The sequence below is a fragment of the Heteronotia binoei genome, chromosome 11 (genome assembly GCF_032191835.1).
Source record: "Heteronotia binoei isolate CCM8104 ecotype False Entrance Well chromosome 11, APGP_CSIRO_Hbin_v1, whole genome shotgun sequence".
In the NCBI taxonomy this organism is placed as follows: Eukaryota; Metazoa; Chordata; class Lepidosauria; order Squamata; family Gekkonidae; genus Heteronotia; species Heteronotia binoei.
The window spans coordinates 49,629,483-49,653,498 of record NC_083233.1 but is presented as its reverse complement, the minus strand read 5'-3'; the positions used below and the strand labels follow the sequence as shown (position 1 = coordinate 49,653,498).

The following is a 24,016-nucleotide window of genomic DNA, read 5'->3' as shown; positions in this document are numbered from 1 at the left end:
TGTCAGTGTTCTGTAGTTTGCGGGAATGGCCCAGAGGTCCCAGAGAAGGGACGCAGGCCCGTCAGGGAAGGCGGCGAGGTGCCGCTATAACTTCTTTTTAAAACAATTATGTTGAAAAGAATGTGGAAAGTAACACGTAATTGCCACATTATTGCGACAGAAACTGCCGTGGGCGGGGGAGGTGTCGAATATTTGGTGGTCTTACAGACAAAACTGCAAATCCCGTCTCAAAATCCTCAAGGGGATTTCGAGCCTTTTAAATTTAGCAGGCTACATGGTGAAGTACGAAAAACAACCAAAGGAGGTGGAAAGAAAAATGTGGTTCAGGGCACGACAGAATTACAGTTTTGTAGGTCAAGGTCTTGTGCTTCTCTGTTATGCCCTGAAGCGTCCTTTTTCTCCCATTCCGCTTTAGTTTTTGTTAGGAGAGATGAACTGAATAGAATTACACTTCAGGTTTAAGAGTGGGATTTAATGTAATTCACTGCTGTATGTTAGTCAAGCTCATGCATTTGTTCTGTTAGCCTTTGATTTTTCAGCAGTTGCCCTCTTTAAAGCCCTTAAGTGGGTTAAAAGGGCAGGATCTGTGCTGTTAAGTGTCCTTTGGCATTCCCCCCCTCCTATCTTGCAACACCTTTATTAAATGTGAGCTTGTAAATGAAAGGCACATTTTCCTCCTTGGCAGTACTTGTGTGGATCCAGTGTCATATGTTGAAACTTCTTGCCATATAAAATTGCAGAATTACTGGAATAGAACGGTCAGGTGATGGAAACTCTAGTGCAGCAGTCAAAGAGAAATTCAGCAGATAAGGCTTCCATCATAATCATGTTTTCATGCTGAGGATATAAAAATGCTGCACTTTATAGTTAAAATGAACTGATGCAGATAGATGTTAAACAGCAAATCTTTGGGGCCATTCCTTGAAACAATTAGCCATTCCTTGAAACAATTTACCTCTTTCCCCTTTCTAAAGCTGTCTTGTCCTTGTTTCATGAAATAGGAAGGATTGGTTTTTCTCTGGCATGTCTTGTGCTTTTAAGAACTGTGTAGCAAAAAGAAATTCTAGAAGAATCATTCAGATGTAGTGAGAGGAAAATCTTCATCTGAATTTCTGCTTGCCAAAGGTCTAGAGCCCTATCATATAAACCTTGGCATCCTAATTTCTTAGTACTGTTGAGAAGAAGAAGAAGACTGCAGATTTATACCCTGCACTTCTCTCTGAATCAGAGACTCAGAGCGGCTTACAATCAACTATATCTTCTCCCCCTACAAAGACACCTTGTGAGGTGGGTGGGGCTGAAGAGGGCTCTCACAGCAGCTACCCTTTCAAGGACAACTTCTGTGATAGCTATGGCTGACCCAAGGCCATTCCAGCAACTGCAAGTGGAGGAGTGGGGAATCAAACCCGGTTCTCCCAGATAATTACACACTTAAGCACTACCAAACTGGCCGTTGACTGTTGGCTCCCATTCTAGTCATTCCACAATTACTTTTTAAAAAAATAATAATAATTTTATTGTCAATTTCAAACCATTAACAAGTTTTAATTATTGCCACTCTTTTAATTGTAATTTAATCTTTTAAAATAATTCATCTTAATTGTAAGTTTTTTAAGGCTGATTGGAATGTTGATATCTCCATGCTCTTTCTAGCCATTTGAATGGATATGACTGTTTGATGATGTCTTTCATCCCATTGGTGGTATATATTGGATATATTTCAGTTTTAGATTATTCCACAATTACTTTATGGCAGGAATAATTTGAACAAGAGCTGTCAAACTACTAAGAGCCTCAGCCCCTTGCTGTGTCACTCACACACGAGGTTGATTGAGGGCGAAAAACTTGGTGAAGCTTTGGCGCGCACGCGCGCGCGCACACACACACACACACACACACATATATATATATAGTAGCCATTACTTTTTGACTCTTTTCTAAACCAGCATGCCTGTCCTCTCTATCATATATATATGCTAACAGCATATAGTCTTTCTCAACAGTAGCTCTGGGATGTTGTGGGGGAGGGGGTGGTAAATGCTTCTGAACAAACTTTCTTCAAGGTATCCTGTTTTGGTTTTTGACCAATATTAACCCATGATGACATTAGTTTTCTTAAATTAATAATTTGTGAACACTGAAGAAAACCAAAAGGTCATCTTGTCCATTTATTCATGATAAGGCACCCCCTTCCTCAAGTGGATCAACATGTGATGCTGCAGTCCACTCAGAAGTCTCAGAGTGCAGCACAGCCAGCTGCCTGCAGAACACACGGCTTCCAGGGGTGACCTTGATTTTTCCATTAGTTATGCTGCTATGCTATGGAGGTTGATTTAAATTCCCAGAAATTAATTGCTAAGTTTCTATTTCTAAGTACTGGAGGGGTGCTATATAAGGATTCCACATGTGTGATCATGAATAGTTTCCAAGGACCATAGATTGAGAGGATAATTGGGAGGCAAAGGATCAGGTTGAGCTGGAAGCAGAGGCCATGTGGCAAATTTGGGTTTGCTTCTGCATAAAGTGCAAAATGGCCATGGGGTACAGCTTGGTGCTCAGTAATGGCTTGTATTTCTAAATATTAAAATAGAAGATAAAAGTGTTCACATTGATAACTGATTGGAGAGTCCTGTGTTTTATGTTAAGGGAGGGGTATAGTAGCATGGAGTTATTGTGCAAGTGAGACTTAGAATGTTAAGTATGTTCCACTTCAAAAAAATTAAGAATCATTCACGTACTTGATTTAACTTTTTATGAAAGAGAAGACTTGTGCAGTAATTACTTCCTATAAAGAGGCAGACAATTTTTAAAACACTTTATCATACAAAAGAGCATCACCAAAAATACATTTCTGTGACCATGCAATTGCATGGCAAGTTACTCAGTATTACACAAGTGAAGGAACATGTGAGTGAAGGAACTAGTCAGTGAATCTAGGTTAAGCTAGCAGCCTAACCTTCCTTCAGTTTGCTTATCTCTCCAGTGGGCCCCCGGTCTGTATTTTTTATTTGTTTTCCCCCCCTGCTAAATTGCTGTTGGCATACAATAGAGAGAAAGTAATGTTTTTGTCCTTCTGTGTTCTGTCTTTCCAGGCCACTGGATTTGCCTTCTGTTGCTACATCAGCAGCTGCTGAAAGGAACTTTGAACTACTGGGCTATGGATTTCAAGCTGAATCAGAACAATTGAGGCAGCCACGTGTTGTCCGGGTGGGATTGATTCAAAATAAAATTCCACTCCCCACAGATGCACCCGTTGCTGAGCAGGTACTAATGTTGCTAGTAAAGAGGGTGGCCACAGACTAACTTCATCAACCTATTACTACAAGTTGGGGGCCACAAAAAATGGGGGGGGGTAGAGATAAACTGTGAGGAAACTCCTGATTGTATTGCAGTAGTGCAAAACAGCTGTGCTGCAGGGCTAGCTGAATAGCTGCCTGCTTCTGTAACTCTGAATCTCAGTGTTCTGACATTACATTACATTTTCATTTTCAGCAGAAATGGATAGTTGTGAACTCCATACATCAGAAATGCCACCTCGTCAGATTGATGATACTTTTTACCATATGTGGTTGTCCTGTAAAAAGGCCAGTAAATATTGGAAAGATCTATATACTGAAACTCAAAAATTTGAATATAAAATTTGCCATGTTACCTGAAATTTGCCATGTTAACTAGGAATTTTACCAATGAATATAGATAGAACAGTACACAAACTGTTTAGGTATATGTCAACTGCGGCACTAGTAGTATTTGCAACTAACTGGAAAGCCAAGGTTTGCCCAAATTTTGAGAACAGGCAAGATAACATGCAAGAATATGCTGTCATGGCAAAAATGATAAATTATATAAATAAGAGATCAATAAATGAATTTGAGAGACAACTGGAGAGCTTTTAAAGCTTATTATAATTCTTTTATATAATTATATAATTAAATATTATATAAGCATCAATTAGTATATGGAATAATATTATTTTTTCACATTATTACAAACTATACAGTTGTCATCCTTAAATTATACACAGAGTTAATAAGAGTTTACCTAGGTGTCTATCTTTATAACCTTTTGGATAAAAAGGTAAAGGTGTGCAAGCACCAGTCATTTCTGACTCTGGGGTGATGTTGCAGCACAACGTTTTCCTGACAGACTTTTTATGGGGTGGTTTGCCATTGCTTTCCCCTGTCATCTACACTTTACCTCCAGCAAGCTGGGTACTCATTTTACCAACCTTGGAGGCAGGGACGTAGACTTTTCAATTTCCTGGGAGGGGCTGGGGCCCAGCCAGAGACATTTAATCCAGTGACATCATAGGGAGGAGCCAGTGACATCACAGGGAGAAGTTCAATTAGCATTTCTAAGGAGGTGAGGTTGTAAAGTCTTTCACTGAATTTGCAGCTCAGAGGGAAAATCACACATAGCCTTTATCACCCCATTCATGCCTTTGAAGCCCCAAGTCCTGTGTTGGTTGCCTGACGGACTTAGCCCCTGCTGGGAAAATCCGGGGGGGGCTCTAGCCCCCGCGTAGTTTACATCTATGCTTGGAGGGATGGAAGGCTGAGTCAACCTTGAACCGGCTACCTGAACTCAGCTTCCACCAGGATTGAACTCAGGTTGTGAGCAGAGCTTGGACTGCAGTATTGCAGCTTACCACTCTGCACCACAGGGCTCGTAAACCTTTTAGATAGGGAATGATGAAAATATACTATTTGAAAATAGTAGAATACTATGTGCAAAGTGTTAGTGTGAATTATTATATATCAAGTATTCCCTTTAATGATTGTCCTTGATATCTGTAAAAAGTGCCCTTTGTATTCTTTATTTTTCCCTTACCCCTTTCCCCTTATTCTGTATTTCTATAAAAAGGCAAAAATATTTTTTTTAAAAACCATGTTGTCTGATATCCTGAACTGCAAGCAGTATGAGTTATAATCTTATTATCTTGGCAGAGATGTCTTCTCTGTCTTAATTTGCTTCAGCATCTGGGTTGTTTTCTGAAAGTATAAAAAAAATTAAGATGTAGAGCATTTAGGACCTTTTATCCCATGATTCTATAACAGATTTCTGATTAAAGACTTTGTATAATCAATTTGCTTTAGGTACTGCAGCTGAATCCTGTCAAAGAAAACTGTGCAAGCATTCTGCTGAAGTTGCAAAAAATCAAATTGTCTGCTTAACATGACAGCCCCACAGAATCCCCATTGATTCAAAGGGAGGCTGCTCAACATGTATGCTTGGTACAGTGAGCCCATAATGCTAATGTTCAATCTAATGCATTTGCTCTAATCTTCTGTTTGCTTATTTAGGAGATTTCTGTGCCACCTCTTCAGAATCTTGCTGTAAGTGGCTTACAATGCAAACAATAAATTATCTATATAAAAACAAGCCTGGAGACATAAAAACAGCATAAAACAATTTGTAAAACACAATTCAGACCTGAAACAGACCATAAAACAGCTCAAAAGATAAACCCCCTAATTAAACAACCATGTAACAAGATATGTTTTTGCCTGGCACTTAAAAGACAGTAAAATAGATGTCAGGCGAGCTTATTTCTGATTCATGTAACAGTAGCTTTATTTTTTGCTGTAGTGTTTTGCTTCTTTCTGAAACCATAATAGCACCTGCCAGTAGTTTTCTGAATGTATGATATGCTACCTCCTTTACCTTCCTTTATTTATTTTCATAAAATTCTTAGTTGGACCCAAAGAACAGGATGGCTTAGTTGTGTTTTGCAGAATGACAGAATGGTCAGCATGGGGGTGGCTCTGTGGTAAAAGGAGAGCCTTTGCTCTAAATAAAACAGCTTATTTAGAAATAATAGCAGTGTAATGATTTCAGTATAGTTCATAAGCATAATGGTTTCAGATAGGTATAGTTCTTCTTTCTCTAAAGTTAAATAGACCTAGCCATTTAGGCTTATTTTCCTCACTTATCACTTAGGTTAATGGCTTCCACAAAGAACACAGATTTCTCTGATGCTCTGCAATTCCTCACTCACTCACCCACTCAACTCCTTTCTGTCCCACAAACCCTTTCCACAAACTCAGATAACTGCCCCCCATACAGAAGCCATCCACATTTCAATCACCCATCCAGGCCCTTCTCCCTTTGAACACATGAAGCTGCCTTATACTGGATCAGACTTTTGGTCAATCTGTCTACTCAGACTGGCAGTGGCTTTTCCAGAGTCTCAGGCCAGATCGTTTAAATTGGAAATGCTGGGGATTGAACATGAACCTTCTGCATTCCAAGCAGATGCTCTACCACTGAGCTATAGCCTCTCCTTTTTTACTCTAGGGGCCTGCATTTTAAACTACAGCAATAGACATATAAAACCCCACACTAAGTCACAGAAATAAAATACACACAAAATATTTACATAGCGAAGCACCACAGTCTGCAAGTCTTTAATTGACTTGGATATGATAACATCTCAGAGCTGAGTGTCAAAAAACTAGCAGAGTGGCTAGCAAAAATAAGTTGCAGATTTGTGCAAATGATCTTAATTTGAATTGTTTACTCAGGGACATATTATTGAAATGACTTGGGCTACTTGGCCCCCTCCCCCCCATTATAAAGAAGTTTTCCAGAATAACTCCTGAAGTTATTACTACTTTCAAAGGGGGATGCTATTATTTCTTTGTCTCACTATCATGTCTTCTGCACTGGGCACAAATGAATGTAATCTGCCCAGAGCTTCCTGAATCATCTTAAAACTATATTCATATATTGCATATTGTTACTAGCAACATTTTTCTCTCTTCTGTGTTACCTTCTTTTTTAAAGCATGGAAACAGAAGAAGAGTTATGTGAAACTTGGAAGCTAGCTCACTGCTTTATTGTTTTCTTTGGTCTCAGTAAAGAAGTTATGCTTATTTGGATTTGTTTCAATAGGCTTTCTCTTCTGAATGCACTTTAAGATATACTTAAGATATGATGAAAGACTGTATCATTCTTTAAATCTGCTCTCACCTCAAAGTGACTGGGTTACAGCAGTAGCTCTAACACTGTCAGACTGGGAATTAAGAATTCATTTATCCTGCAAATGATACAGAAAAACTATGTCTCTCATTCTCCAAGAAGTTACTCAAAACATTTGATCAGTGTCCTATACTACAAACAGAAGCTGATCAAGGAGAAACTCTCTGAACTGGACATTTCTACAAGAAATCAACCTGCTTGACAAAATTTCCACAAGAAAAGAAAACCATCTGCTCTCAACGGGAGTTGCTGAAGCAACAAACCCCCCAAAACCTCTCTAACCTGCTGGCTGCTTATCTTAACAATGAGAACTCCAACAATATCATCAACCTTTTGCAGCACAGGCTCAGCCCAGAAGAGAAATCTGTTCTTTCAGGTGGGTTTTCATTCTCCCCCTCAATATTCACACAGATTATTCAGTTCTGCAGGGACCTGGAAGCCATTTCCCGCTGTCTACATCTGAAGGAGTGCTTTCAATATACACAAAAACAGAACAAGAAAGAACAGGCAGCATCTTGACAACATACCATCACACAATCTACTGGAAAACAGCTACCATTCCTCTGACCTACCAATGAACAAGATAACCACCAACTGCCATCAAAACAATGCTACAAATGATGGTTGCAATGCCACACTGGATCTCTATACTGAATGCTTTTCCTATAGAGTCCAAACTGATGTGGTCAGCAAGCACCACTGTTTAAACAGAATCTCAACCATGCTGAAAGGAAAGCTATAGACCAGGGGTGGCCAACGGCCGGGGCTAATGGGAGTTGTAGGCAAAAAACATCTGGAGAGCTACCATTGGCCGCCACTGCTATAGACAGTTGCAGGAACAATCCAGATACTATAATTAAAGAGGTAGACAATGGTGGAGCTGCTGTCATCATGAATAGATCAGACGACATCCAGGAAGCTCAAAGACAACTCTCAAATACTGCTTTTTACAAACAACTGGACTCAGACCCCACACAGGAATACAAACAAAGAATTAAACAAAGAAATTAGCCCTGCACATTCAGGAACAAATCTGTTCAGACCACAAGAACCTCAACAAGGTACCTTTTATCTTCTACCCAAAATACACAAACCTGACAACATTGGACGCCCCATTGTCTCAGGGATAGGCTGGGAGTATCTGAATATACATACTCTGTTCTAAGACCCTATGCCATCAACTCTCCTAGTTATGTACATGGCACCACAGACCTGAGGAAAATATAGTCTTTTGAACAGCCTTCCATAGAATACTATTTTAGTCACCGTTAATGTGGAATCTGTATACCAACATCCCCCCACAAAAATGGATTACAAGCTGTAAGGAACATGATTTCACCACTGTTGACTTTGCCACCAAACTGTGCCATTTCATTTTCACCTATAACCACTTCAGATATGGTAAAAGCGTGTTCCTTCAGATCAATGGTACAGCCATGGGCACCCGCATGGCCCCACAGAATGCTAACATCTTTATGCCCAATTTGGAGCAATGCTTCCTAAATTCCTACCCAGTCACACCTCTCTTACACCTGTGATACATTGATGACATCTTTATTGTTAAAGAAGCCCTCAACATAGTCTACCAGCCAATCAACAACTTTGACCACCATCCACCTGACAATAAACCGATCTATGCAAGAAATACATTTTCTGAACACTCCTCTAAAAATATACTATTGGACGCATAGACACCACTTTACACAAGAAACCTGTTGACTGACAGACATATCTACATGCCTCCAGCTAACATTCTTAAACATACCAAACAATCCATTTTATACATTCAAGGCTGTATGCTGCAGCCACATCTGCTCCAATCTTACAGACAAGAGATTCTCACTTGAGGGATCTACAACAGATCTTTTTGGAACTAAAATATCCATCTGATGAAGTCATGAAACAGAATAACAAAGCCAGAATGGTACCCTGAGAAACCCTGTCGCAAGACAAGCCCAAAAAGGACAATAACAGAACACCACTCATGGTGGTCACATATACAGCTCTTGACTCAAAACAGTTCAACGCATCATCAGCGACTTACAACCTCTACTAGATAATGACAGTTCTCTTTCACAAGTACTGGGAGGGGCAAAGCTTTTCTTGTGCACAGACAGACCCCCAATCTTTAAAAAACTCCTCACCCACAATACAATATTTAATTTGAACATGGACACTGGTACCAGAGTGTGCAGTAAACCCAGATGCCAACTTTGTTGTCACATGCACCAGACAACACAATCACTGGACCTAACAATTAGAATGTGAGATTGCAGAATTACAAGTTATTACAACACTCAGGACAATGGAACTCTCAGGGCTTGACAGAGATATCAGGTTCTTATCTAATTACGTGTGCTAAGTCATTCAATTCTCACTTATACCAAAAATTAAACTTTGTTGACGTTAGAGGTGCTACTGGACTCAAACTTAGTTCTCACATCTGGTTGTTAACGCCTTTATTATCTGCAGGACCGGCCCTTGGGCACATAGCACCCTAGGCAGACTTGGCTCGCCACCCCCCCTGCGCCTTCTCCCTTCCCCCCCAGTTTATTTAAATGGCCAGAACTGACAGTGGAGCACCAGCTCCAGGCTATCTAAAGTTGCCCCCCCACCGATCAGCTGATCGACGGGTAAAACCACGTGGCCTGCTGTCAGTGCCTGGGCAGGCCAGCAGCAGCAGACTATGAAGTGACTGTGGTGCTGCCTCCTCCCCACTTCCTAGATGGGAAGGAAGTGGGGAGGAGGCAGCACTGTGGTCACTTCGTGGTCCGCTACTGCTGGCCTGCCCAGGCATTGACAGTGCGCTGCGTGGTTTTACTCGCAGATCAGCTGATCAACGGGGGTCCGCACCTTTAGATAGCCCGGAGCACGGCGCTCCACCGCCAGTTCTGGGCATTTAAATAGACTGGGGCGGGGAGGAGGAGGCTGGGGAGCAGGCAAACTAGGTGTTTGCTTAGGGGGGAGAGGGGAGACCGCATTCAGTGCCCCCTCCCTGCTGGCGCCCTAGGCAACTGTCTGGCTTTCCCAGTGGGCGAGCCGGTCCTGATTATCTGTATGCTAATTTGCTGCTATTAACAGGTTTTACAAACTGCTTTAATTAAATCTTAGCCATACTTGTCACTGAGTTACTTATGGAAACTAATTAGCCCTTCCTGGCAACTAACCACTTCACCTATATGTAATGGTTGAGAAAGTCTTGTTTCAGTGTATCTGAAGAACTGCGCATGCACACAAAAGCTTATATCCAGAATTAAACTTTGTTGGTCTTAAAGGTACCACTGGACTCAATCTTTGTTTCGTCAAAAGTAAGACGAGGATGAGCTGGTTTTGGGAAGCTCAATGGCAAATTTGGGTTTGTTTCTGCATGAAGTGCAAAGTGGCCATGAAACAGAGCCTTTTACTCAATAATGCTATACATATTGAAATAATAAAAATGAAATATAGAATATAAGCTTGTTCACTTTTAACTGATCTGAGATTCCTGCATTTTATACTGGTCTGGGTAAATGATATGGAGTTACTTTGTGAGTGGGTCTAAAAAGTACAGTAAGTGTAGGTGTGGCCCCAAACACTACCATCAATTTAGAAGTGGGATCCAATTCATAAAGATTGAGAACCATTGCTTAAAGTGAAACAGATATAGTTATTAAAACTCTGGCAGAGTTTCATTATAATCCTTCATCCTTCAATGGAGTTGCAGGGAGAGTTGTGTCAGGGAGTATTGTGTTATTTACTGCTGAAAAAGGAATATAAAGGAGGGGGATGCCCATTTCTGTTTGAGAAGTGCCACACTTTCCAGCTTCAGTGTTCTAGACAGAATCCTAACAAGGTTTAGAAGGGGAGGAAACATCAAAGGAATAGATAATATCAGCAGCATCAGGACCTGTCTCTCCAAGATACTTTTTATCAGTTCTTCTTCACAGCATTGCTTTTTATTGAGGCGTTTCAAATCCTTTGCTTTTTATTGAGGCGTTTCAAATCCTTCAGAAGTTAAATCTGGGATTTAGTTTGTGGCTGAATTGGAAGCAAAATGGGAACATTATTTAATTACTGTATTTACTTACTGCTTTTCAACAGAAGGTTCTATATACAGGTTATATAGTAAAATTGAAGTGTTCAAATGTGTGTGAATTTTTACAGCAGTTCTGTTGTTTTCTAGGTAGCTGCCCTGCACAAGCGCATAGAAGAGATTGTGGAGGTGGCAGCAATGTGCAAGGTGAATGTAGTCTGTTTCCAGGAAGCCTGGAGTGAGTAGTGTTTTGCTTTGTTTCCCTGTGTTTGGACTCTGATGTAATTAATGTTCAAAATCCCATACCAATTAAACAGCTACATTAAAGCCTGCAATAATAATTAAATAGAAGTTCTTCAATAAATTGATGTTATAAACAAACATCAAATGCTGAAAGGAGAATGACAGACTCCTGTGGAAGACCAAGGCCCTGTCAAGCCTCAACAGAAATAATTTCTAGTGGTTGACAATAGTCATGTCGTTTATATTTTCTCTCACGTACCCTTTTCCTTGTGTTATGTCATTGTGTTATATCCTTTTCTTTAAACTAGAATTTTTCAGACTTTGATATAAGACATACTTTCCCCCCAGGAATAGGAGACATACTTCATCCATTCCTCAGAATTTTTTAATGATGTATAAGAATGATTCCTTCCTCTGTAACTCACTGATCTATAAGGAGACAAGTCTGGAGCAGTGACTCATGTAGAGTTGCAACAGGCAGGCTTATCTGAAGAGGGTAATTTTACTGCATTTCTGCAGAAGGGAATGATTGGGTGATCACATAGGGAGCTTTTTTATTGGCATGGTATGAGATTTTCAAAGGCACATACCTCTTCTTTAGGTAGAATTAAAAACAAGTTCCCAAAGGATTCAGGGATTGTAAAGCCCTGTCAGAAGAAAACGGTTTCATCTTCTTCGTGGTCTCTGTGCAGTCCCACACATGGGTTTTCCCGCTGGAACGAACCTGACCTCGGAGAATTCAAAGCTAGCCTTAAGCGTTATTTTTGGCGCGCACTTCCTCCCGCTCTGGGGAGTAGGCATCCACTGCGCATGCCTAGAGCGAGGGGGAGGCGCTCCACCCACCAGTTTCTTTCCGACCGCCGCCCGGGATAGTGCTTCCTCGCTGCGTCTCCTCTCATCTAGCCTACCTCACTCGTTTTTTCCTCGTTACCGATCACCGATTTCTCTCAGTTTTCTCTTCCTCTCAATCTTCTCTTCCACCTGGTATCATATAAAAATATATATATATATATTTCTTCCCCCTGTCGTCCCCTTCCTTTTCCCTCCTCCCCCCCCCTTCCCCCCCCGGCGTATGGAAGGAAAAGAAGTTAAAATCACTTTTAAAAAGTGTACCCGCTGCGGGACTAAAATCCCTTCGTCAGACGGCCACTCGTTGTGCTTATTTTGCCTGGGCGAAGCTCATAGAACGGACAGTTGTGCTCATTGTGCCCAATTCGGCAAACAAGCTAGAAAAAACCGCGCCGCGAGACTGAAAAGCCATCTGCTGGAAACTTCGCTACAACCGGCTATGTCTCAGGCCTCTGAATCTCAGAGATCTCCACCCTCCCTCACTCCTCAAAGGGACGGGACGACCCAGGCAGCTTCAGTGGCTTTGACTCCCAGGAAGCTTAAGCCCTCAAAACACCCAAAGAAGCACCACGACTCCAAGAAGAAACACTTGGAGTCAACGGGCAAGGAAAAACCGCCTTCACCAGACCAGAGAGCCTCGGAAGCGAGGGCCTCCGCGGCGGTTTCGTCACTGCGAGTGATTACGGCTCCGAAACCACCCATTCCGAAGCAGACCTTGACACCGACAGATACCATCGATACCGAGGTCATTCGAATCCGATCTTGATCGCCTCCGTCGATTCACGAATCCTTGCCAGACCATTTCTTGGCCGATCAACCGACCCAGCCATCTACACAGTTGCTGCAGCACCAGCTAGGTTCCGACTCCTTCCGCGATGTGACTGCCCCTCGTGTTTATAGGGATGCTATGGTATCTCCACTCCACCTCGACTCTCCTCGGCGTCGAGACCATGCACCCTACAGAAGTCACGAATGCTCTTATTCTGGGGATAGACGAATCGCATCCCCTAGGCACCAAGACACACAGAGCTATCGGTACCACGAAAGGTCCCTTAGTCGGGATAGAGCCCCACGGTTCCGAGAACGATCCTTTAGTAGGGACGAACGTCGTCGCTGTTATAGCAGGTCACGCTCTCCATCGCGATACTCCTACCAGCGCTACACACCATCACGTTCTCCCTCCATCGACTCCTACCGCTCTCGATACCGTGGCCACCGCTCCGACAGGTACCGAGACTCACGATACCAAAGCTCACGATACCACGACCAGTACCAACACCATGACTCTCCTCGATACCAGCAGACCATATTGCCTCGTCGCCTGGAACAGGGAGCATCTCCTCGGCATCAAGATGCTACTTCTCTTACACCATCAACGTCTAAGCAGCAACCCAACCTACCGGTCACCAAACCTCCGGTACCAGAACCCTTAACACCCATTGTACGAGAGGTACGGGATCAAGAAAACTCAGATCCGGAAACTTCGGATTCGTCACAATCTATATCTCAACCAGCGTCACCGGCTTCTGAAATAGTCAAACCTGCGGATCTTTCCCCATCGGAAGGGGCCAAATCTTACCTTGACCTCATCACAGACATGGCCACAGCTTTGAACATCAAGTTGACCACCGACCTTCCCAAGATAACTGACGTGGTCCACGACCTGATTAATTCGGACCTACCTGCGGGCTCATCACTTCCCATGCTTCCGGTTCACTTAGAAGCACTTAAAGAGGCTTGGGATAAGCCGGCCTCTATACTACCAACGTCGAAACGTGTTGAAGCCCTGTACAAGATACACGCTCCGGAGTCCAAATTCCTATTCAATCATCCAGCACCCAACTCGATGATTGTACACTCGTCATCGAAATCGAAACAAACGCGCCATCCAGTACCTCCGGAGAAAGAAGGGAGAAAACTGGATACCCTGGGGAGAAAACTATACTCCATCTCCACGGCATCAGCCAAGATAAATAACTACTTGGCATACTTCGCTGCATACTCTCATAACATTGCCTCCCAGCTTGGTACCCTAGTTCCGTCGCTGCCAGAAACATCCCAAAAGCAAGCTACCAAACTACTAAGGGAACTCAATTGCCTCAGCAAGCAACAGATTAATACCGTTCGACATTCTGTCGGTTGTACCTCCAGATCAATGGCCACGGCGGTAGCTCTCCGAAGGCATGCCTGGCTGCGTTCATCCACTCTACAACAGGATATAAAATTCAAAATCGAGGACCTCCCATTTGATGGGCAAGGACTCTTTAATGCAACCACAGATGATATTCTGACAACCGTAGATGACAGTAGGAAAGGAGCGAAGCGACTTGGAGTCACACAGCAGCAACCTCAAGGCAACCGACAGAGACCCTGGAGAACCCCCTTTTATAAGCGGCCCCGTTCTCCTAAACAATCTGACTATTGGAAACGGAAGGCACCACCTACCAAACAGCCTTTCCAACACCGCCAAAGACCACAACCTCCCAAAAAGACTGCTGCTGCAAGCAAGCAGTCTCTTTGACTTCGCCCTCCTACTTCCTTCTCAACCACAACTCTCTGCCCCCAGACTCCTTCCCTTTCTTCCAGTGTGGCAATGCATAACAACGGACTCTTGGGTGCTTCAAATCATAAAAAAGGGATATTTCATAGAGTTCGACTCACCACCAAAGAACTCTCACTTCATACCAACTCCGCCCTCCTGAGCTCTACAAGACGAGATCGAAACTCTTCTGGCCAAGCAGGCCATAGAGCCAATCCCCCCCCAATACCATCGCACGGGCTTTTATTCCCGGTACTTCTTGGTACCGAAGCGGGACGGGGGTCAGCGCCCCATATTAGATCTCCGCAAGTTAAACAAATACATATGCCACACAAAATTCCGCATGATCACCCTACAGTCCACACTGCCACTCATTCCCAAAAACGCCTGGATGGCACTTATAGATCTACAGGACGCATATTTTCACCTTACCATCAATCACTGCCACAGAAGGTTCCTGAGATTCGCCACAGGCAACGCCCACTATCAGTTCCGGGCACTTCCATTTGGCCTATCAACAGCGCCAAGAGTCTTCACAAAATGCATGGCAGTGGTAGCAGCATTCCTCCGTCAACAGGGGATAGCTGTTTACCCCTATATAGACGACTGGCTCATGGTGGGACACTCGGAAGAACAGCTCAGAGAACACATACAAACAACTCTTCGCCTCCTCTCAACCCTAGGGTTGCAAGTCAGCCACCAAAAATCCCATCTCTCCCCCTCGCAGAATATACACTTCATAGGGGCACGTCTCTCCACCACAGACCACAAGGCCTACTTACCCATGGACAGGGTCGCAAATATTCGAACTTTGGCCAACAGCATCATATCTCATCCAACGCAGACAGCTCTCGTATTCCAACGTATGCTGGGTTTAATGGCAGCAACAACAGCGGTCCTTACACATGCACGACTTCGCATGCGACCTCTGCAACTCTGGTTTGTCAAGACTTTTCACCCGCAGAGACAGTCTCAACAGACGCTCTTAACAGCTCCCAACCATGTCCTACCATCCCTAGAGTGGTGGACGGTTCAAGATCATCTCCTAGAAGGAATGCCCTTCCTGAAACAATCGCCATCAGCTATTGTCACCACATACGCTTCGAGATGGGGGTGGGGATTCTCTCACGGTGCAAGGGCAATGGACAGTGAACGAGAAGTCTCTACATATCAATTGCTTGGAACTTCTCGCTGTTCACAGGGCACTCAAATCCTTCCTGCCATCTCTGCACGGCCGTCACATACAAGTAACATCAGACAATGTGGCGACCGTGTTCTACATCAACCGACAAGGCGGGACCGCATCTGCAAGAGAGCCCTGGATCTTTGGCACTGGAGCATCGCTCATGAAATTCATCTTACAGCAGTGCACCTGCCAGGGGTACAGAATACGCAAGCAGACACACTGAGCAGGATGATAGTGAACGACCACGAGTGGTCAATCAAGAGGAGTTATCTTCTCCCTGTCTTCAGCATGTTCGGTGCCCCAGTCATAGATGTCTTTGCTTCTCCAGACAATGCCCAATGCAACATCTTTTATATGCGGGGACCCCCTTCCCCCCTGTCACCAGGGGATGCATTCCTTCAACGGTGGAGCGGCCCACTTCATTTTGCTTTTCCACCCGTTCCTCTAATAACAAAGACAATTCAGAAGTTACAGTTGGACCGCACCAACTGCATCCTAGTCACACCATGGTGGCCTCGCCAGGCATGGTTCACTACTCTCCTTCTGTTGTCCAACAACATTTACCACTGCTTTCCACAAGCGCGGGACCTGCTGTCACAACAAGGGGGCAAAGTTCTGCATCACAACCCCTCTCTTCTCAAACTGACAGCATGGAGGATCAGTTTTTAGGTTTTCCTGACGAAGTCCGCCACATCTTGTTGAACACCAGGAAACCGTCTACTAGGAAGTCTTACACAGCCAAATGGAAATGGTTCTCCCAATATGCCATGCGCAACAACTTCCGCTCTGCGTCCTCCTCCATCTCGCAGATTCTTACGTACACTGTCTCCCTCTCAGAGTCCGGCCTCACATACTCCTCCCTGAAGGTGCACTTGGCAGCCATTTCAGCCTTCCACCAGAATATAGAGGGTCGCACAGTGCTCTCACACCCTATCACAAAATCCTTCCTCAAGGGAATCCTTCATCTGAAACCTCCAATACGGCAACTTTATCCTACCTGGAGCCTATCCCTAGTGCTCAGCCAGTTAATGAAACCTCCCTTTGAGCCGATGGCGTCCATCCCCCTGCACCTTCTATTGTGGAAAACAGCTCTGCTGGTGGCACTTACCTCTGGGAAAAGAGCCAGCGACATTTGCGCTTTTAGATCGGATGCACCCTACACTGTCTTCCATCATGACAGAGTGGTTCTAAGGCCGGACCCAAAGTTCCTACCTAAGATAGTGTCACCCTTCCACCTCCAAAGGGCAACCACCTTGCCATCCTTCTTCCAGAATCCCACTGATTCGGGACAACGATCCCTCCACAATCTCAATGTACGTCGGGCCCTTGCATTCTACCTGGATAGAACTGCTGTTTTTCGCAAGGACCCAAGATTGTTTGTGTCCTATGGTACTCACAAAAAGGGACAGAAACTCTCTATCCAGAGACTCTCTAAATGGCTGGTTGAGGCTATAACACTGTGCTACCAGTTAGCTAAACAACCAGTTCCAGAACGTTTGAAGGGCCATTCTACCAGGGCTCTATCTACATCCTCTGCCTTTGCAAGGGGCGTGCCCATTGAAGACATCTGTGCAGCTGCAGTATGGTCTTCCTCATCCACCTTTGCCACGCATTATGCCATAGACGTGTATGCAAGGCGGGATGCGTCCTTCGGACAAGCTGTGCTACGATCCATCGTCAATTGAGCTTACCCTGACTTCTCATGGTAAGTGGACGCACCTGACTGATTTCTTTTATAACTTCTGAAATTTCTCTTTCAGAACCAGCACCCACCTCCGTGCAGATCAGCTTATCAGTCACCCAATGTGTGGGACTGCACAGAGACCACGAAGAAGATAAACAGGTTGCTTACCTGTAACTTATGATCTTCGAGTGGTCATCTGTGCAGTCACACACGCCCACCCATCCAGCCCCGCTGCTGTTTCTGTAGTTATTACACTCTATAGACCCTGCTTGTCATACAGCGGCTTGAAAGAAACTGGTGGGTGGAGCGCCTTCCCCTCGCTCTAGGCATGCGCAGTGGATGCCTACTCCCCAGAGCGGGAGGAAGTGCGCGCCAAAAATAACGCTTAAGGCTAGCTTTGAATTCTCCGAGGTCGGGTTCGTTCCAGCGGGAAAACCCATGTGTGTGACTGCACAGATGACCACTCGAAGATCATAAGTTACAGGTAAGCAACCTGTTTCTACGGTGTACCTCCCACTGCAAACAACCATATAGCCTCACAACTTTGCTCCTTGCCACAGCTGTGTCCAGCATGCCCCTGGAACTACTCAACTTCCTGCTTTGTAAGATCATTCCCCCACCCGAGTTCCATGTAGTGTAGAATCAGTGCAGAGTCACCTGCCTGAACTGAGACTGATTGGAAGCATGCAACCAGAAGTGCCTCCTGTGCCAGGGGTCCGTCAGTAGATGTGTGTGTGTGAGTGAGTGAGTGAGAGAGAGACAGAAAGCGATGAGCCCAAGGTCACCCAGCCAGCTGTGTGGCAGAGTGGGATAGATAGTGATTGTTGTAACAAAACAACATCTGGTGTTGATGTGAGGAAGAAATTCCTAAGTGTGTGAGTCATCTCCATTCTCGGGCATTGTACATTTGCAGTGAAATCTGAATTTACTTGAAAAGATAAACTTGAAAAGATAATCATGTTAATGTAATTTCTTATTCCAAGATCAAGAATAAGGAAACAAAGTTGCCTGCATAATAGTCCTAGAAATGGAAAGATCATGGTTTCAGCTATGAAACATTAGGCACCAAAACCAAGACTGTCATCTTGTGCATTCAGGTGACTTTAGGAAAATGCAATCTAGGCTGCATTTTTTTCTTTTTGTTTGGTATTAGTCTCATTTTCATGAAGATAACTTAAGATTCAGCAGCAGAAGAAACAAAAATGGGTTTCGATTAGAACTCCCATGTGACAAAACTGTTGTGTTGATATCTTGCTCTGGTGTTTTTCCAGCAATGCCTTTTGCTTTCTGTACAAGAGAGAGGCTTCCTTGGACAGAGTTTGCTGAATCAGCAGAAGATGGCCCAACAACAAGATTCTGCCAGAAGGTAGGTAACTGAATTCTTGTCTCTGTTATTTTATATCACACTTCAAACACTCTCTAGGACTGTATCAAAATAGACAATGTGCACGATGTGCAATATAAAAGATATTGCTTAGCCATGTGGGTCAGGCTCTGCAATTTGTCTGCAGAACTGAGGGAGCACAAACATCCTTTAATGTAACTAAAAGGAACTAAAGTTGCTGACAGGGCCCATTGAAGAATGGCAGACCTAGGTAGGCTCCATCAGTCCTACTGAAGTCAAAGGATATAAGTAGACTTCAGCTCATGTTTCCCTGCACTCAGATATGTTCTTGTATGGCTCCTGCTCACTATAGTGAGATGTGAATAAGAGGATTGTTCACAACTCACTCATTTTTTTTTTGTAATGGAATGTTAAATGTGGAGCACCTTTGCTATGAGGAGAGTCTGAACAGTCAGGGACTTTTCAGTTTAGAAGAGAGAAGATTAAGGGGGGACATGATAGAGGTTTATAAAATTATGCATGAGGTGGAGAGAGTGGACAAAGAGAATTTTTTCTTCCTCTTCCAAAATACTAGAACTTGAGGGCGTCCAGTGAAACTGATGGATAGTAGATCAAGATGGGCAGCTGTGTTGGTCTGTCTGTAGCAGTAGAAAAGAGCAAGAATCCAGTAGCATCTTAAAGACCAATGACATTTGTAGCAGGGTATGAGCTCTTGTGAGTCACTGCTCACTTCTTCAAATATCTGAAATTTTGTTGGCCTTTAATGTACTACTGGACTCTCACTGTTTTGTACTGATGAGAAGTAGGTTCAGGATGGACAAAAGGAAATACTACCTTACAAAGAAAGTGATTTAAATGTGAAGTTCACTGCCAGAGAATATAGTGATGGCCACAGGAATAAACGGCTTTAAAAGGGGATTAGATAGATTCATGGAGGATAAGTCTATCGTGGCTACTAACAATGGTGACTGAAGGGAGCCTCCACAATCAGAGGTATTAAGCCTCTGAATCTCAGAGCCAGGAGGCAACATCAGGGAAAGGCCTCTATGCCCTGTTGTTGGCTGTCCAGAGGAACTAGTTGTCCACTGTGTGAGACAGATGTATCATTAGATGGGCTATTGGTCTGATCCAGCAGGGATCTTCTTATGTTCTTATAAAATTGATATTTGCAGCTAGCCAAGAAATACAATATGATTGTGGTGTCTCCAATCCTGGAAAGAGATGATGTTCATGGAGGAACTCTGTGGAATACTGCAGTGGTAATTTCAAACTCTGGTGCTGTCCTTGGAAAAAGCAGGAAGAATCACATCCCACGGATTGGAGACTTTAATGAGGTCAGCACTATCTAGCATTTTCTTTTGCTTCATTTAAAACATTTTTGGCCTGCTCTCCTAACCAAATGGTTCTTAAAGCAGTTCAGAACTCAAAATGACACAATAACAGCAAGTAAAATAGAAAAACTGCAGCATAAAAAGAAGAGCCAATATGATTACTATAACCTGCACTAAAAACAGCCAGGGAAGAGTTGGGGACACCTACAACTGTTTCCTCCAAGATGACTGGAACTATCTCTCCCTCTAAGAAAGGTTCACTGTCTCCCAGTTAGTGCCCCTCAGTATCATCTGATAAATCTAAAAAGGCATGAGGTGAACTTAGAGGTAGGCCTTGCCTCTCCAAGCAACTTAGCTACATCCTTGGGCTGCAGCAGTTGTAGTTCATTCAAGCAGTTGCTCAGAGATTGCTCTGATAGCATTCTGAGATTAATCTGTCAGATGACACACAAAACTGTCTTATACTCCATCAGACTATAGGTCTGGCAGTGGCTCTCCAAACTCTCAAGCAGAGGTTGTTCACATCACCTCCTATCTCTTTTCCTTTTAGCTGGAGATGCCTGGGATTGAACCTGTGCATGCAAAGGGGATGCTCTACCACTGAGCCGCAGACCCTCCTCCAAATGACATTCTCCTAGTCTGTATGGTATACCATAGGAGAAACAGAAATCTAGAGCACTTACCCTTTGTAGCTTCTGTTGACCAGTGACCCTAAAAGATTATTGATTGATTGATACTGATACCCTTTTGTAGCTACTTCTGTTTTTATTATGAGCAATTTTATTTATATAACTTTGTATAATGCCTTGCAGACAAGTCACAGTGAGTAACTCAGTTAGCCATACATTTATCATTGGGGTTCTGAAGTCAAAAGACCCTGTAAAGTTCTGTTGGATGGCTTTGTGCAGACACGAGAATAGGGGAGAAGTGTTGTTCTTTGCTGCTATCATCCTTACCCCATAATATTGTCATGCTCTAGCTTGCTGTATTTTTGTAGTTTTGTTACCTACTCACACATGACGGTTTATCCTGCAGTAAATCAGTTAGTCTTTAAGGTGTCACAAGACCATTAGTTATTTCCCTTTATAAATTCCCCATAACTATGTATGGGTGTGAAAGCTGGAAGATGAAGAAGGCTGACAGGAAGAAAGTTGATCCATCTGAAAAGTGCTATTGAAGGAGAGTTTCACAGATACTGTGATGAACCTCCAAAAAGAAGAGGGTTCTAGATCAAACCAAGCTTAAACTCTCCCTAGAAGCTAAAATGACCAAACAGAGGCTATTGTACTTTGGTCACATTAGAAGACAACACAAATCACTGGAAAAGACAAAGACAATAATGCTAGGAAAAGTTGAAGGTAGCAGGAAAAGAAGACCCAACATGAGATGGACTGACTCAGTCAAGGAAGCCACGACCTTCAGTTTGCAAGACTTGAGCAAGGCTGTTAATTATAAGATGTTCTGGAGGTCATTAATCGAAAGGGTTGCCATAACTTAGAAGCAACTTGACAGCACTTTACACATCAATTCCCCAGTTTTCTCAGGCAGTTCTCAGGGGATTGTAAATGTATAAACACATAATGGCACCGTACAGTTGTGATTTTACATAAGGAAATGTACTAGTGCAACTACAATAAAATGCCTTAACTGGCTTTGTGGTGCCAGAGAACAGCCAACTGCTATGTTTCTAGGCCTAGAATTCTCCTAGAATTATAGCTTATCTCCAGACTACAATTAATTCCCCTGGAGGAAATGGCAGCTGGTGGGGCATGATGTTCTAGGAGAAATTGAAGTCTTAAAGTGGCTACAAAGGGTAGGTTCTCTAGGACTTCTGCTTCTCTTATACTATACCATAGAGCAGCGGTGGCCAAACTGCAGCTCAGGAGCCACATGTGGCTCTTTCACACATATTGTGTGGCTCTTGAAGCTCCCACTGCCCCGTTGGCCAGCTTGGAGAAGGCATTTGTCTCTTTAAATTACTTCTCCAAGTCAAACCGGCCAGTGGCTTGGAAAATGCATGTAAAGTTGAAGTTACATTAAGCAAGTTTGGCTACTCTTGCCATAGTGACTAGAAGAAATTATTGTTATTGTAAAGAAACTAGGCTGCTTGCAGATTGAGAGTGGGAGACAAATGTAAAAGTTAGCTGTCAGTCACTTCCCGAATGATCCATCTGTTAACTGTCAGTTGTTAGCCAAAATGCCCTCCAAACGAGGTTGGGGAATTAGTTAGGTGGGCACCTGGCTCACTAGGGATCTTTTCACCTTTGTATACAAGATTAACCAACCAGAGAGTGATGCTTAAATAATGGGACTCTAATTTAATAAAACCAATTACAATTTATTAAGAAAAGTATAGTCTTCCATACAAGATAAAAATACACATACAATCATACATACAGTCCTAGAAATATAGATAGATCGATAGGGGAACATAAAGGGTAGACACACAGGGTAATATTACCTATCGTAGTCTTCAAGGAAGGCTCCAATGGCGACAAAAGAGGACGGGGGAAATGGACCCAAAACTGTGGCCAGAATTGGGGATGGATCTAGACAGCGGAACTGGGATACTGCTAGAAGCACACATGAGTGGAGTTGGGTCAGAGGTTAAATAGACTAGCTTAGACCTTCAGGGGCTGGGAGGTAGGAGGGAGGAGAAAGGGGAGGCTTTGCAATGACCAGGAGGGCTGGACTATTGCAGAGCCAATAGCAAGTCCCTTGGTGGCACCCAATTGGGTACCTGTCTTGACCAATGAACTTGCCTGGATCCTGGGTACCTGAAAGAATTTCCAGATTGAAACAGGCCATGGGGTAGGCTCCAAAGTGACAGAATAGAAGTTATTACTGGGTGGGGAACACTTAAGATTAGATGGACTTATCTGGAAAGGTGATAATAGAGAATCAAATATTGACCTAGGTATCACCCGGGTTAGACAAAAGGCTTGGCTCTGACAGGAGATAGTCTTCCTCTTCCTTATCTTCTTCCTGTCACCAGTCTTTGTCCTGGGTTTCGTTAGACAAAGGCTTGAGTGGTCTGGCAGGATCCATGCCTGGATAAGCTTGATTGCCTTATACAAAAGCTGAAGCAGCTGTTGGATATGGAGTCAGGAAAGCAAGATGGATTCTGGTGGTGTTAGCCCTTGGTTCATGGAAACAGGCTGGAAACTGTTTGCTTGTACAGTTCATGGTGGCATGGCTTCCTTTACTGCAGCGACCAAGACGGGGCACACAAGGAGCAGAGTTCTGGCTAACACCCATCCAGAGGTGTAGAATGCAGCTGCAAAGCTGAGGCTTATAGTATCCACATAAGCCTTAGAAACCGTGGGCAAAGTCCACTTCTTAGAGCAGATGTGTGAGAGTCAAAACTCCAGGCACCCTGGCAACCATACTGGTGATCACGATGTCCATATGTATGAAAAGTAGGGGGCTTTCCTTACACAGTCATTTCCCAAATGTAGTAGGCAGGGCTTTTTTTGGGGGGGGGGATGCAGTAGAACAGCATTCTGGAACCTCTTTTTGGAAACAAATTTCTCAAAAAATGTTTAAAAGTTCACGAGGGGCATCCATGTGTATCTCCTTCATTTCCCTCTTGAGAGTTCCTGTACCTCTTTTTCCAGAAAAAAAGCCCTGATAGGTAATGGGTGGGGGAGTCATTGACCTTTTTAGCTCTGTGGGAGGGCATGTTCATAAAATCAATCCCCTTCAAGTATTAGTTATTGTGGAGATTATTTGAACTTTCAGTGGACAACTGGAGAGAAAGAATTGATAAATTGTCAGTCTCCCTTCTTCCCGCCCCAAAGCAAATATTTCCTCACTTTATAGTCGTAAAACAAAATACTAAGAAAT

At 43.5% G+C, this 24,016-nt stretch overlaps 1 protein-coding gene across 1 annotated transcript in view; it reads left to right on the top strand.

Moving 5' to 3' along the window:
* UPB1 (beta-ureidopropionase 1) overlaps positions 1-24,016 on the top strand; it is a 50,213-nt gene that overhangs the window by 283 nt on the left and 25,914 nt on the right. Inside the window, exons 2-5 of the mRNA XM_060249682.1 lie at positions 3,093-3,264; positions 11,144-11,231; positions 18,766-18,860; positions 20,012-20,173. Coding sequence (XP_060105665.1) covers positions 3,093-3,264; positions 11,144-11,231; positions 18,766-18,860; positions 20,012-20,173 — 517 coding nt within the window. The remainder of the gene's footprint in view (positions 1-3,092; positions 3,265-11,143; positions 11,232-18,765; positions 18,861-20,011; positions 20,174-24,016) is intronic.